This window comes from Callorhinus ursinus, unplaced genomic scaffold, assembly GCF_003265705.2.
Source record: "Callorhinus ursinus isolate GAN/ISIS: 27379988/994484 unplaced genomic scaffold, GSC_fseal_2.0 scaffold34, whole genome shotgun sequence".
In the NCBI taxonomy this organism is placed as follows: domain Eukaryota; kingdom Metazoa; phylum Chordata; class Mammalia; order Carnivora; family Otariidae; genus Callorhinus; species Callorhinus ursinus.
Window position 1 is genome coordinate 13,925,277 of NW_027397096.1, and position 13,327 is coordinate 13,938,603.

At 37.7% G+C, this 13,327-nt stretch overlaps 1 protein-coding gene across 3 annotated transcripts in view; it reads left to right on the top strand.

Annotated features, from left to right (window-relative positions):
- The window catches only part of RNF43 (ring finger protein 43), a 64,714-nt gene continuing 51,387 nt past the window's right edge, over nt 1-13,327 (top strand). The window contains exons 1-2 of one of the 3 annotated variants that reach the window (XM_073879555.1): nt 1-580; nt 961-2,290. In XM_073879555.1, the coding sequence (XP_073735656.1) occupies nt 2,039-2,290 (252 nt within the window). In that variant the 5' untranslated portion in view covers nt 1-580; nt 961-2,038. Of the gene's footprint in view, nt 2,291-13,327 lie in introns of all 3 variants that reach the window. The other 2 variants (XM_073879556.1, XM_025851029.2) reach the window with 2 other exon arrangements.

The following is a 13,327-nucleotide window of genomic DNA, read 5'->3' on the forward strand; positions in this document are numbered from 1 at the left end:
TTGCAGTCCCAGGGGAGGGAGTCAGAGCTAGAACACCAATTACAAACCACAGGCTTCCTCCTCTAGGGAGTTGATCCAGAATTGTCTTTCTGGAAGGGAAGCACTTGAATCTTTCCGAACTTTCCAAGCCCATCCATGATTCAGAGATACTGCTTTCTCCCTCTGGGATTTTCTGTGTTCCTGGTAGTGAATTGTTGCTGGTGTATTTGCTACTTTGCTCCTTTTCTCTCTCAAGATTTGATCATTTTATATGCTGTTCGGGGAGAAAAAGAACTTTTGTTAGGAAATTTCAGAAATGATTTTGGATCCTCTATAAGTGCTCTTTAGAATTCTTGGGAACAGTAGCTCTAAGCCTGGAGTAAATGTTTGCCTTTGACCTGCATGGATTATTTTTTCAGGCTGCGGAATTTCTCGGCACCTACCTGCAGTGTGGGGCCCTTGGTCTGGTTGCAGAGTAAGAAGGTGGAAGAATGAGCTGTACTTGGTTAAGCAGTTGAAACCTTTTTTGAGCAGGACCTATAAAAGCATAATTGAATTTGTTTCACCCCCGTGGATTCCGGTGGGCCCGACAGCGCAACAGGTTTGCAGATTTCTTTTGAAATTCTTATTTTTCTCCCTCTGCCTCAGCAAAAGAGAAGGATCTATATAACAGGTTCATGTTCAATTGCTTGACTTTTTAGCACTTATTCCGAAGACTTTATAAGATTTTTTTTTAACTTGACCTCTGAACACGGCGGGCTTTGTGGTTGAAGTGCATTTATATTTACTTAGGGGTGCACATTTTAATATCTTAGAACTAAGATTTTGTTTGTACAAAGACCCAAATTCTCAAGTGTGCCTAGAAATAGCACAGATCTACTATACTCAGGCTTATTTTTACTTTTTCAGGATGTTCTACTTAGAGCCTGTACACTAATCACCTCCCTACTCCCCCTATCTTTTATTCCCCACCCCCTCAAGGAATTTGAAAACGTGTTAGGAATAGTCCTTTGTTTTACTTAAGAACGCAGAAAATTACAGATTATAAGATCTGGATAATAAAGTAGTTTCCAGAAGCATCTCATGGGAAATCAAAGCGCTTGGCATTCTCAAGCAGGAGAGTAAAAGCTGGAATCCCCAGGAGAGAACGGAACATAAAGATAGAAATATCATTTAACTGGGAAAAATAATTGGAAAGCTAACCTTTTCAAATACTCTTCTAATTTTGAAAGTTGGAAAAGGAGGTGATACTCAGGATTATCCTGTAATCTGTGAAGACATAAATTAGCATCTAATTTATAGGCAAATTTAGGTAGAACATTAAAAATGACAGTATATTTAACTTCATGGAAAGTGTTATAAATTCAGTGGGCCTAGAACTTTGGCTGCACTAAAATACAGTTTAATGTGGAAACTTTTGTGAATACATGTTGTAGCATCTTTGGACGTCTCTCAAGGTGTGGCCTGAAGTATCGTACCCTCTCCTCCATTAAAAACAACAACAACAACAACATTTTTTTTTCTGTGATCTTTTGTCTTTTACCATTGACAAATTTTGTGGCTTAAAGAGGACCATCTCTTCATTTTCCGAGCTGGCGTTTTTCACTCTCACCTTTGATGCATGGCTTTTGTTACTTACTTTGCCTTGCTTTGTTCATTAACATTGGGTTTAATGGTTCAGCAACTTGATGCATATGGAAGACCAGCACCGAGTGAACTGACATACTAAAGATTCGGGATGTGACATTCCACCTCAAGCAAAGTTGGAAATTCCAAAGAGAAGTGGTGATACCTTTACTAATCACAGTGAAGATGGGAGGAAATGACAGACCTGCAGCAGAAGTGGGCTGAAAACACCCTCTGCCCTGACAGATCAGGAATGCCACCTGTTCTTGGGAATATACTTTAGAGAAAGGAAGGGCCAAAACTACGACTTCGCTTTCCGAAACCGAAGCATCAATTCTCTTTTCTTCCATTTGTCTGGATCTGAGAAGCTGTGTTTGGAATTGGCTCGTGGAAGCAGTATGTCTGGCCGAAGTGCATTGCTGCAGCTGGTAGCATGAGTGGTGGCCACCAGCTGCAGCTGGCTGCCCTCTGGCCCTGGCTGCTGATGGCTACCCTGCAGGCAGGCTTCGGACGCACAGGACTGGTACTGGGAGCAGCGGTGGAGTCGGAAAGATCAGCAGAGCAGAAAGCTATTATCCGAGTGATCCCCTTGAAAATGGACCCCACAGGAAAACTGAATCTCACTTTGGAAGGTGTTTTTGCTGGTGTTGCTGAAATAACTCCAGCAGAAGGAAAATTAATGCAGGTAAGGATAATTTATATTTCACTTTCCATCTGTTCGAACTATGCTTTTCTTCTTTTGTCTCTCAAACCAAATACCGTACAAGAGCTTCTGCTGTTTAGTTTTCTGTTTGTTTCCTCTTTTAAGGATGTTGCCTTATTGGCATTCTAAAACAAATCCTTATTTCTGCTAAAGAAAAAACATATAAGATTCCACATTTTAGAAGATCATCTGCTTATTTTTAACTCTGCGATCACATTGCCTTTTTAGATCCACATAATAAGGCCATTCTTTGCAAGTGATGTATTCTGGACACTATTTTTTGATATATTAAATATATGTGGACTTGTATGTAATTGACATGAGGATCATACTTTATAACCTGTTTAAATTTGAAGTGAACACTGAAGAGGTTGATTTTTTTTTTTATTGAGGTTAAATTGGTTTACAACATTATTCAGTTTTAGGTTTACAACATAATTTGATATTGTATGCATTACAAAGTGATCACCACAGTAAGTCTAGTTACCATCTGTTACCATACAATTGTGAGGAGGTTACAGTGGTCAGCAGCACCCTGAAATTCTAGAATGTCCTTGGAGCATATTTGATCACTGTGTCACTTTTAAAATTCAGTCAAGCTTGAATGCCATGGCTGGCTTCATACCACGTGTAGCACCCTATTGCTAAGCCCAAAATGGAGAGGACTGCATTACAAAATGGACACAAGGTAGAAACTTGCCTCCTTTGGTCTTGTCTACACATAATTTTATTTTTGAAAAAAATTTAATTTACCTTTTTTATTGACCCTCAAAGCTTTTCAGACAGTTTCTTAGGCTTTCAGGTTGTGAATTTTGTCTATAATTCATTCATAGCCTACTCTTTATGTATTGAATTTATGAACTGACTGGGGCCATAGCTCTTCATAGATTAATTGCTCATTCCCCATGGTGAAGATAGAGCCCAAAGGGCTGTACTTTTTTACTGTGGCATTCTAGTGTGTTATTCCATAGAATTATGTTCCTTATTGATTAAAATTCATTTTATAAAAGGGCACTTCTTGCTGTAGCTCTTGGGCATAGGTTACAATGTTATTAAATATGATTTACTTCAGCATCCAGCCTCAGATTTTAATTGTGTGATATGAACAGAACCAAAGTATTGTATGAATTCAAATTTTTGTCTACTTAAAGATGAGAAAATTTGACAAATTATAGAACTCTTCCAAACATGCATTTTTACGTATATGATTTTGTGGTTCTTCATGATCACTTTTTAGGCAGTATTTTGAAACCGGGATGAATGATGTGGAAGGAGAATTAGATGAAATGAAGGACTTGGCTATTCAGAATAATAAACAGACAAAAAGAATGTATCTGGAAAAAATGGAAAAAGAATTTTTGGATCAGAGTCTATTTATTCATTTAATCTGAGCTCTAGGATGGAATTAGGAATATTTAAGAGTTGAAATCACAAATAATTTGGACTGTAACTGGAAAGGAAACTTTCTTGCTGACCTTGCCTAGTTGATACCCTGAAGTGTGAGGTATATGCTCCATTTTCATTTTTTTCCATAAGTAATTTTACTATAAAACCATATTTTGATATCTCCGAGGTCTTTGGGAGCCATACGAGCTTTGTGTCTTATTAATGTCCTGTGGCAGCATCAGTGGGTTAATTATATGCTGCATAAAATAGAGTCTCTTTTATTTTAAATGTGTTGTCTTCTGTTATCATAAACCTCTGTGTATCCATAAAGGAAAAGGCATATAACAGAGACTAGCTGGCATTCTCTTTGCCATTCATTATTTTACCTGTCTTGATCATATCTTTGCTTATTCTACCCTTTTTCTTACTCTGGTAAATCCTGCTAATCTTTTTTTTTTTTTTTAGCTATTGACTTTTTAAAATGTTTCTTTACTTTGTGAGGAGGAATTTCATCGTATCTATTATTAGCAAGGCCTTGCATATTGTATTATAGGGTAGGTTTGCGTTCATTGGCAATTTTTAGTCTTCCTTCACTTTTTGTGTTCACATAAGCTTCTTTTAGGTCATTAATAAATTTGTACACTAGCCTAATAATTGCTGGAGACTGTCAGTATTGGTCCTAGTTTATTGCCTATTAATCAATTTTTAATCCACAAAGCTACCAAATTGTCTTAATAGCCTCTTATGAGAGACTTTATTTTAAAAATACGAAAACAACCTTTTGAATGATATGCACCAGTTCTTCTTTATCTACTATTTGATTAATTCTTTCAAAGAACTCTAATGTGTTAGGGACACATGGTTTACACTTCTAGAATCCATGCTGTTTGTTCCTTATCAGATTACAGTGCAGCTCAGGTTTACTCAACTGTGGTTAACCAAGCCTTCCATGTAACTGCAGTTTATATCCCTTAGAGTTGTGCTTTGCTGCATTTCAGCTTGCTTGATTGATAGCTGTACCCTGGTGTCACAGATCTGAAGGCAGTCTTCTCTATTGGTCTTGAGGAATTTTATTTTTTATTTTATTTTTATTTTTTTTAAGATTTATTTATTTGAGAGAGCGAGAATGAGAGAGAGAGAGAGAGAGTACATGAGAGGGGGGAGGATCAGAGGGAGAAGCAGACTCCTCGCTGAGCAGGGAGCCCGATGCGGGACTCGATCCAGGGACTCCAGGATCATGACCTGAGCCGAAGGCAGTCATTCAACCAACTGAGCCACCCAGGTGCCCCTGGTCTTGAGGAATTTTAGACAATTCTCCGTATCCTTTTGCCTACGAATTACTCTAGCTGCCAGTTAAGTTTGTCTCCAAAGATGTAGTCAGGCCTTTGTAAAATTGGCGATGCTCTGCACTGGCAAATGTAAAGGTACAAGAACAGTGATTTAAAAAAAAAAAAAATAGTAACCTTGTTGTGGTTTCTGGAATTCCCAGAGAGTTTCAGAAAATTTGATATTTCTTTACATTTTGTTCAATTAGTCCATGTCAAGGAAACTTTCCAGATCTCCTAACTCCTTGTCTGTGTCCGATAAAAAGGACTAAATGATAGTGATTATAACTTCTTACTGTTTTTATTTTTCATTTGAATATATTTTTTTTCTCCTGGTTTCTGCCATTGTAGATGGAAAATATGCTAGAGCTTATGCACTATCTAACTGTCCAGTTTTCTGGTTTATTTACCTCTTGTCAATGTTTGTTTCTATTATTTCTAGTAATGTTGCTGCTGCCACTTCCGTAAATGATTACAGTCCTATTTTCTTTTTCAATTCTTGTTCCTTATTTATAAATGTCATTCAACAGGACAACTCAAAATCAATCTTTTTTCTCGAAGCAAAAGAGTGAGATGATCGTAGCTTTGCACAAGAGAGGTCAACAGTTCTTTGACCGTCACACTCTTCCTGCTTAGCGGATTGTCCTGGATTTTCTTAGACTCTAGGATAAAGTAGGATCAAGATTAGGATGTATTGTCCTGAGGCTTCAGACCTACAGTGGCAACTGTGGTGGTTTAGCATTTGGCCACTAACAGCGAACACCTCCTGGACAAATTCCCCCTCATGCAGTGTCTCTGCTTGCCCCTTAATTTACCTATTAGTCAACACATAGCTGTCTTCTCTTTGCATTTTTGCTTTATTTGTAGTCAGGGCCTGAAATGAATTACTTGAGGAGGGAGAGAAATCTTTATAATTAAAGATTTGGCCAAAGCCAGAGAGATAATGCTTTAGCAAACTGTAGTTGACGAAGTGACTACACTGTGACTTGAGGGGCTTGACTTTTAGCTTTGAATCTGTCACTACGCAGTATGGTGATTCGGGACAAAATGATTTTTATCTTTCTAGGCTTCAGACTCCCCATCTGTAAAAATGAGAGATTCAAATATAATAGTGCATTGCAAACTTGTGCTGTTCACTTCACATGTATTAGCTCATTGCATCCTCATAATAACTCTGTGAGAGAAGTACAGTACTTTTATTCTTCACATTTTACAGATAAGCAAACTGAGACTGAAAGTGTTATATCTGCCAAGGTCGTGTGGCTAGTAGGTGGCATAGTTGGAAATTGAACCCTAGAGCCCAAGCTTTTCCAACTCTAAAATTCTGTACATCAAAGAATGCCACAAATGAACAGAACACCAGTGTGGGCTTTGTAGAAATGATTCATTTATTTCCAGACTAGAAAGGAATGAAAATGATGAGTACTGTTTCTGAGGTTGACCCAGAATACCCTATATCCTGCTAATTTCTAATGATCTCTGTATTCCTTCTGTTTCTTCCATTTGTGTTTCATTTGTAACGATATTTGTAAATCAGAATGTTTATTTAATCACTGTCTACCTTTTTATGTAACAACTTTCATTATCTTTCTCTTTGTTTTATAACAGGCCATGGTAAGTTATCTAATACAGGAACCTGACATCATAGATTTTGAAATAACATATGCATTGCTTTGCACAAGTTGGGGCTCCTTGGAAGCAGAGTTTTCAAAGTTTTGGGATTTTGTTTTGAGGCCAGCCTTTAAAATAAGTATAAATATTCAAGGCACAGTCAACCGTCAAGTTATTTATGTTAATGGAGGTGCAGAATATCCAATTAATTTATAATTGACTCTGGAACAGAGTCAGAAGTACATCATCAGACATAGTTCCACTGTGTGCACTAACAATCTTAGGTGCATGCCTTCTACAGTCCCAGCTTAGAGCCTCTCTTGACTTGGCTTTGTTGTTAGAAGCCTGGCACCTAGAGGAGAGAAGGAAGCTACAGAATATGTTTAATGATAATTTTTCAAGTTAAGAAGGTATCTATTTTATAAGCACCCATCAAACAGATTTGTATACATAATAGTTCTTTATTTCATGTGGAAATCCAGCAAATATTTTGTAAATTCAAATTCATAAATTGCTGTGGTTAATAGGAGGCAATAAATGAGCTGTACCTCTGGCTATTACACCTATCAGGCTATTTAGTGTTTATTTAGCTGATTCTGGGGGTAGACATTTCCTTGGTTTTTGTAGTAAAGGGTTTGTGTGTATTGTAATTTTCTTTATGTAAAAATTAGCCATAGTTTACCTTTTTTTAAAAAGATTATTTATTTATTAGAGAGAGAGTGTGAGCAGGGGAGGGAGGAGTGGGAGAGGGGGAGAGAGTCCTAAACAGACTCTGTGCTGAGCATGGAGCCCAACGTGGGTCTCGATGTGGGGCTTCATGCAGGGCTCAGTCTCATGACCCTGAGATCATGAGCTGAACTGGAACCAATAGTTTACTTTTTATGTAATATTGACCCTGAGATCATGAGCTGAGCTGGAACCAATAGTTTACTTTTTATGTAATATTAAAGACATTTCTGGGGCTCCTGGCTTTTGTTGATGTTTTTTAAGTAGCTCAGTGCCCGCTGTGGAGCCCAGCGCAGAGCTTAAACTCACGACCCTGAGATCAACCTGGGCCGAGATCAAGAGTCAGACTCTTAACTGACTGAGCTACACAGGCGCCCCTGCTTGTTCTTGTTTTTAATAGAAGGGCTTTTACATTTTATTCACTGGAAAGTGTTGGGACGTTTTTTGCGCTTTTTTCCCCTCTTATTTCTTTCAGATTGCTAAGTACAGTAGAGGAAAAAGATACTATAAATGAGTACAGTACTGTTGTATATGTCCTGTTAGGAACCAGAATTGGTAGAGCAGGGTATTGTTAGAGAAGAGTGTGTTGATGATGTTCCATTGAATTTACATAGTAGTTTTCTTCCAAGAAGCTTAAAATGATTCACAAATACCCGCAAGCCAAATAAGAACAAGTGATATTTACTCCATTTTACAGAAAAGGAAACATAATGGGGGAGAGAAAGCAAATTATCTAAGAACAAAGTTGCACAGAGATGCACCCAGTCTGCTTTGCAGGAGATAGACTAGTAATCCAATTTTTCAGGTTTCCAAGGATGTGGATTTCTCTGGAATCAGTTCTACGGAGTGGGAATTCTAAAAAGCTAAAATATTGTCAAAGGCTGAGATATCTACTCTGTTTGGGCCTATGTTGCTCAGTGTGATGATCCAGTCAAAAAACTATTGGTGAAACAGTTTGTGAACTTTATGTTTCAAAAGGCCTTACGAGCCCATGCTCTGACCTGCATTCGTTGTTCTTTTCCATGCTGTTATTGGGGCAAAAGCCAAAGTCTTTACAACGACCTGTAAGGCCCATCAGGATCTGCCTGGCACCCTGACCTTTCACTTCTTCACTCTGCTGTAGTCACTCTGCCCTCCTTGTTGTCCTTCCGGTAAGCCAGGCGTACCTCCAATCCAAGGCCCTTCCACGTGTGAGTCCCACTTGTACCCCAGGTATTTTCTTCTCGTAGTCTCTCAGATGTCACCCCCAGGTATCAAATATACCTTCTCAATGAGGCCTTCCTAGACTGTCCTATGCTGAAGGGCTCTTGCTATTCCCTCCTGGGCTCATATTCTCCTTCCCTGCTTTGTTTTTCTTTATAAACATTGCCATGTGACATACAGTAATATTTACTTTTGTACTTGTCTCTGTCCCCTCGGTGGAATATGAGCTCTGTGAAAGCAGGGATTTTTGTCTCCTTAGTTCAGAGCTGTATTCTTGGGAGTAGTGCCTTAGATGTAATAGGTACTCAATAAGTATTTATTGAATAAATGTAAGGAACGTGATGGTGGTGCTGAGTAACTCTAATAGCTGGGAGATAACTGTAGGATGAAACAGATTTATTTATGTCATCACATTTCTAAGTATACTATGAGGTCAATTATTTTGAGTGCTTTGGGTTTGATATAACATGCTCCATTCCTTTACTCCTCTGACTTTCAGACAGCACAGTGTCTCCTTGATTGCTGCTTCTTAAATTATAAACATGGCTATAGTCAATATGTTTGAGGTGCTCCTTTACACAGAATTTATTTGGTTTAATAGAGAGCTCAACCTCTGCTTTGTAGGAAATTCTGATTTTCCAAGAAGGATTTATTGGGGTACTACTTTAAATCTGTGATTATAAGATATTGGCATATATCCAAAGGACCTCACCTTCTTAGTCCTTAAGCTTGTGATTCCCAGTTCTGGTTTTGAGATACCCTAACACAGTGATTTTTTTTTCTTATTTTAAATTTTTATTGTTATGTTAATCACCATACATTACATCATTAGTTTTTGATGTAGTGTTCCATGATTCATTGTTTGTGCATAACACCCAGTGCTCCACGCAGAACGTGCCCTCTTTAATACCCATCACCAGGCTAACCCATCCCCCCACCCCCCTCCCCTCTAGAACCCTCAGTTTGTTTTTCAGAGTCCATCGTCTCTCATGGTTCGTCTCCCCCTTCAATTTACTCCCCTTCATTCTTCCCCTCCTGCTATCTTCTTCTTTTTTTTTCTCTTAACATATATTGCATTATTTGTTTCAGAGGTACAGATCCGTGATTCATCAGTCTTGTACAATTCACAGCACTCACCATAGCACATACCCTCCCCAATGTCTATCACCCAGCCACCCCGTCCCTCCCACCCCCTCACCACTCCAGCAACCCTCCGTTTGTTTCCTGAGATTAAGAATTCCTCCTATCAGTGAGGTCATATGATACATGTCTTTCTCTGATTGACTTATTTCACACAGGATAACACCCTCCAGTTCCATCCACGTCGTTGCAAATGGCAAGATCTCATTCCTTTGGATGACTGCGTAATATTCCTTTGTGTATCTATACCACCTCTTCTTTATCCATTCATCTGTCGATGGACATCTTGGCTCTTTCCACAGTTTGGCTATTGTGGACATTGCTGCTATAAACATCGGGGTGCATGTACCCTTTCGGATCCCTACATTTGTATCTTTAGGGTAAATACCCAGTAGTGCAATTGCTGGATCGTATGGTAGCTAGCTCTATTTTCAACTGTTTGAGGAACCTCCATACTGTTTTCCAGAGGGGTTGCACCAGCTTGCATTCCCACCAACAGTGTAGGAGGGTTCCCCTTTCTCCGCATCCTCGCCAACATCTGTTGCTTCCTGACTTGTTAATTTTAGCCATTCTGACTGGCTAACACGGTGATTTTTAATCCTTTTTTGGTGTCACAGACTCCTTTGAGGATTTGAGAAAAGTTGCTGACCATACGCACTTACAATTTTGCATAAAATCTCAGTGAGTTGAAAGAGTCTTTGAGATACAGGGATCTAAGGACTCCAGATTAATGAGTGCTATCCTAGAATAATCCCAATTATTTCAAGAAACAATACCAAATTCTCAAAACTAATTTATCCTCAGCTTACTTAATTTAAAAAGTATTTGTATAGGGGTGCCTGGGTGGCTCAGTTGGCTGGGCAGCCGACTCTTGATTTGATTTGGGTCATGGGATTGAGTCCCTGTAGGGCTCTGTGCTCAGCATAGTCTGCTTGTCCTTCTCCCTGCCCCTCCCCCCGTTCGCACATACTCTCTCTCTAAAATAAATAAAATCTTAAAAGTGTTTCTATACATTACTCGAAGTCAAATAGACAACAATATTATGATGCAGTTATAAGAAGGTTGGCCTGACCTAAGATGACCTCAGATGTAAAAATTGGTATATGACAAGCATCTACTTATATTGATTTAGTAAAGGAATTGTGCTCTCCAGATATTAAGTGGAACCACATCAATTCAAAATGTGCTTACAACCCTTTCATTATGGTGTTTTCATGGAAAGGTCTGTAAGAATAAAGAATATTTTACTAATTAGTTTTGATATAAGTAGAACAATTGTGGCTGTATGTGTCTGTCTGATTACTAAATTCAAAAAAACAGAGACTGTAAAACTAACTTTGGTTACTTTCTATTTTTTTGGTTTCTATCCTTGACTCTCTACTGCTTTCCCTAGGGTAGAATTCCTTGGGCCCTTAAATTTGTTTGCTATAATGGAAAACTTTGTATCTTTAAAAGAAAAATTTTATTGTTCCTTCTTTGTTTTTAGAAATATCAGATAAGCTACTTTACTCTAATTTTGATCTGGGTTCTAAACATTACAGTTCATGAATACATTTTGTTTTGTTTGATACTTTTTAATATATTAGAATTTGTGTTTAATATGTAAATTCGGAAACACCAAAATAATCAAGGTGATTTAAGTTAGAGGTTTTTTTGAGAGTTATAAGCACAGGCTCAAAAAAAAAAAAATAAGCACAGGCTCACATTTTTCTTGGAGACAGGAAATTAGATTATTTAGAAACTCTGATCCCTGGAATTTGAAGCAGTGGTAGTTGTTTAAGATGGCAACATAACTATCTTCAAGACCACTATTTGTTTTTTAAAAAATCTAGGATACTTTTGTTACGATGGAAAGCAACCATAATACAACTATAATTTAAGTAGCATAATCAGTTATCATGTGCCTACCAATTTTATGCATGCTTATATATCAAAAGGGTACTATTAGGCATATATAAATATATGATAATTGGGAAACACTGTTGCTGTTGTTATTTCTGTGGAATAATTTGGATGAGACGGCAGGCTTTATGTTTTATGCCTGTTGATCTTGCTATTTCCTAAAAACTGATTATGGATTCCCATTCTTTTTTTCCCTAAACCATTTTGTTCAGTCTTGTGAATTATCCTCTCAAAAAAAAGAAAAGAAAAAGAAAGAAATCTTTTATGTGATACAGGTTGCAGGTTCTTTCATTTTTGTATCTTATGCTTAGAACCATGCTGGTATCTGAATTTACAGTTCTGTGGCCAAGTTTTTAAAACTTTGTGAAGGACTTATACTAGAATTAAATCCTATTCAGTTTTCCATACCTAGGGTAAAATACAGGTCAGGCTATTCCATTTGTAAAATATAATCATCAAATTTCAAGCTAGAAAAAACACCTAATCCAATCATTTCATTTTACAGATGAAGAAATAGATTAGTAGTTTGCCAAAGAGCTGCCAATCTACTGCCATATTTTACTGGCCAGCATTTTTAACAAACCTTGTTTATTTATTTTAAACTTTTTTGAGGGTCATTGCAGGGAGATTAAAAAGCAGATGTTGGCAGAGATTTTCCCCTGAGCATTCCATTAAGAAGATACTATAGATTGCCATAGGGTCTCTTTCCTCTTTGATCCCTAGTCAACCAGAAGGCATACTTTAAAATAAGTGAACAAACAAAAAATACCTTGCCACAACTTAGCATTACTTGACATGGTGCATATGTCATTTATTCTGCTGTAGATAGCCTGTTGACCTGGATTGTCTCCTCAAAGCAGTAGAGACTTTTTATGAAATCTAGGCCGAGAACCTTACCCAGACTGGGGGCTGCACTGGATTCTCCCAATGTCTTCTCATGTGGGTTTCCTACTGTGTGCCAAACGCTGTGGCAGGGCTGGTAGGTATATAAAGAATAGCACCCTAGCCTAGTCCCACCGAGGAAAACAGCCGTGTGAGATAAATGCCAAGCAAGAGGTGCAGGCATGGATGTGTCAGAGTGCCGATTTTGGCTCTCTCGGGAGTCTTTCACATGACTGTGGTAGTTCTGTTTCACAGTTCCCTAGGACTAAAGAAAAAACAAACAAAAATAAGATTTTGACTAGGCAACTTCAAGTAGCATCAAGCTAGAGGACAACTACAAGCCAGTCATATCTTCTAATTTGCACTGTTATCAGTTAAATATAGGTTATAATATTGCCTGTATAAATATTCCTGTATGTATAATGCTAATCTGTAGCATTTTCACTAGAATTTCAAATAAACACCATGGTTTTCTTCTCAAATTGGAAGTTTTCTAAAATGTACAAAAAATTCTTAAGTTGCAGTAAAATTAAAACAAAATTTAGCTTTAAACAGAATCCAACATATTAGGAGTTCTGTTTGAATTGAGAATCTCACTAGCTCAGTTTTAATTCTTTCCAAACTGCATAAAAGAAGAAATAAATACTAAGACTATGTAGAAGGTGGATGGTATTTGAATATCATCTCTATTCAGCAAAATTTGTTTCTAATACCAAGGTTTTAAAAAATTATTGACTGTAGTCATCAGCATCTGTTATTTCCATTCTCTAAAATGTGTTGTGACTTTAGTATAATATGAGGGATATAGAAGCTAACTCTAGAAGAATGTACGTGTCTCCTGTAA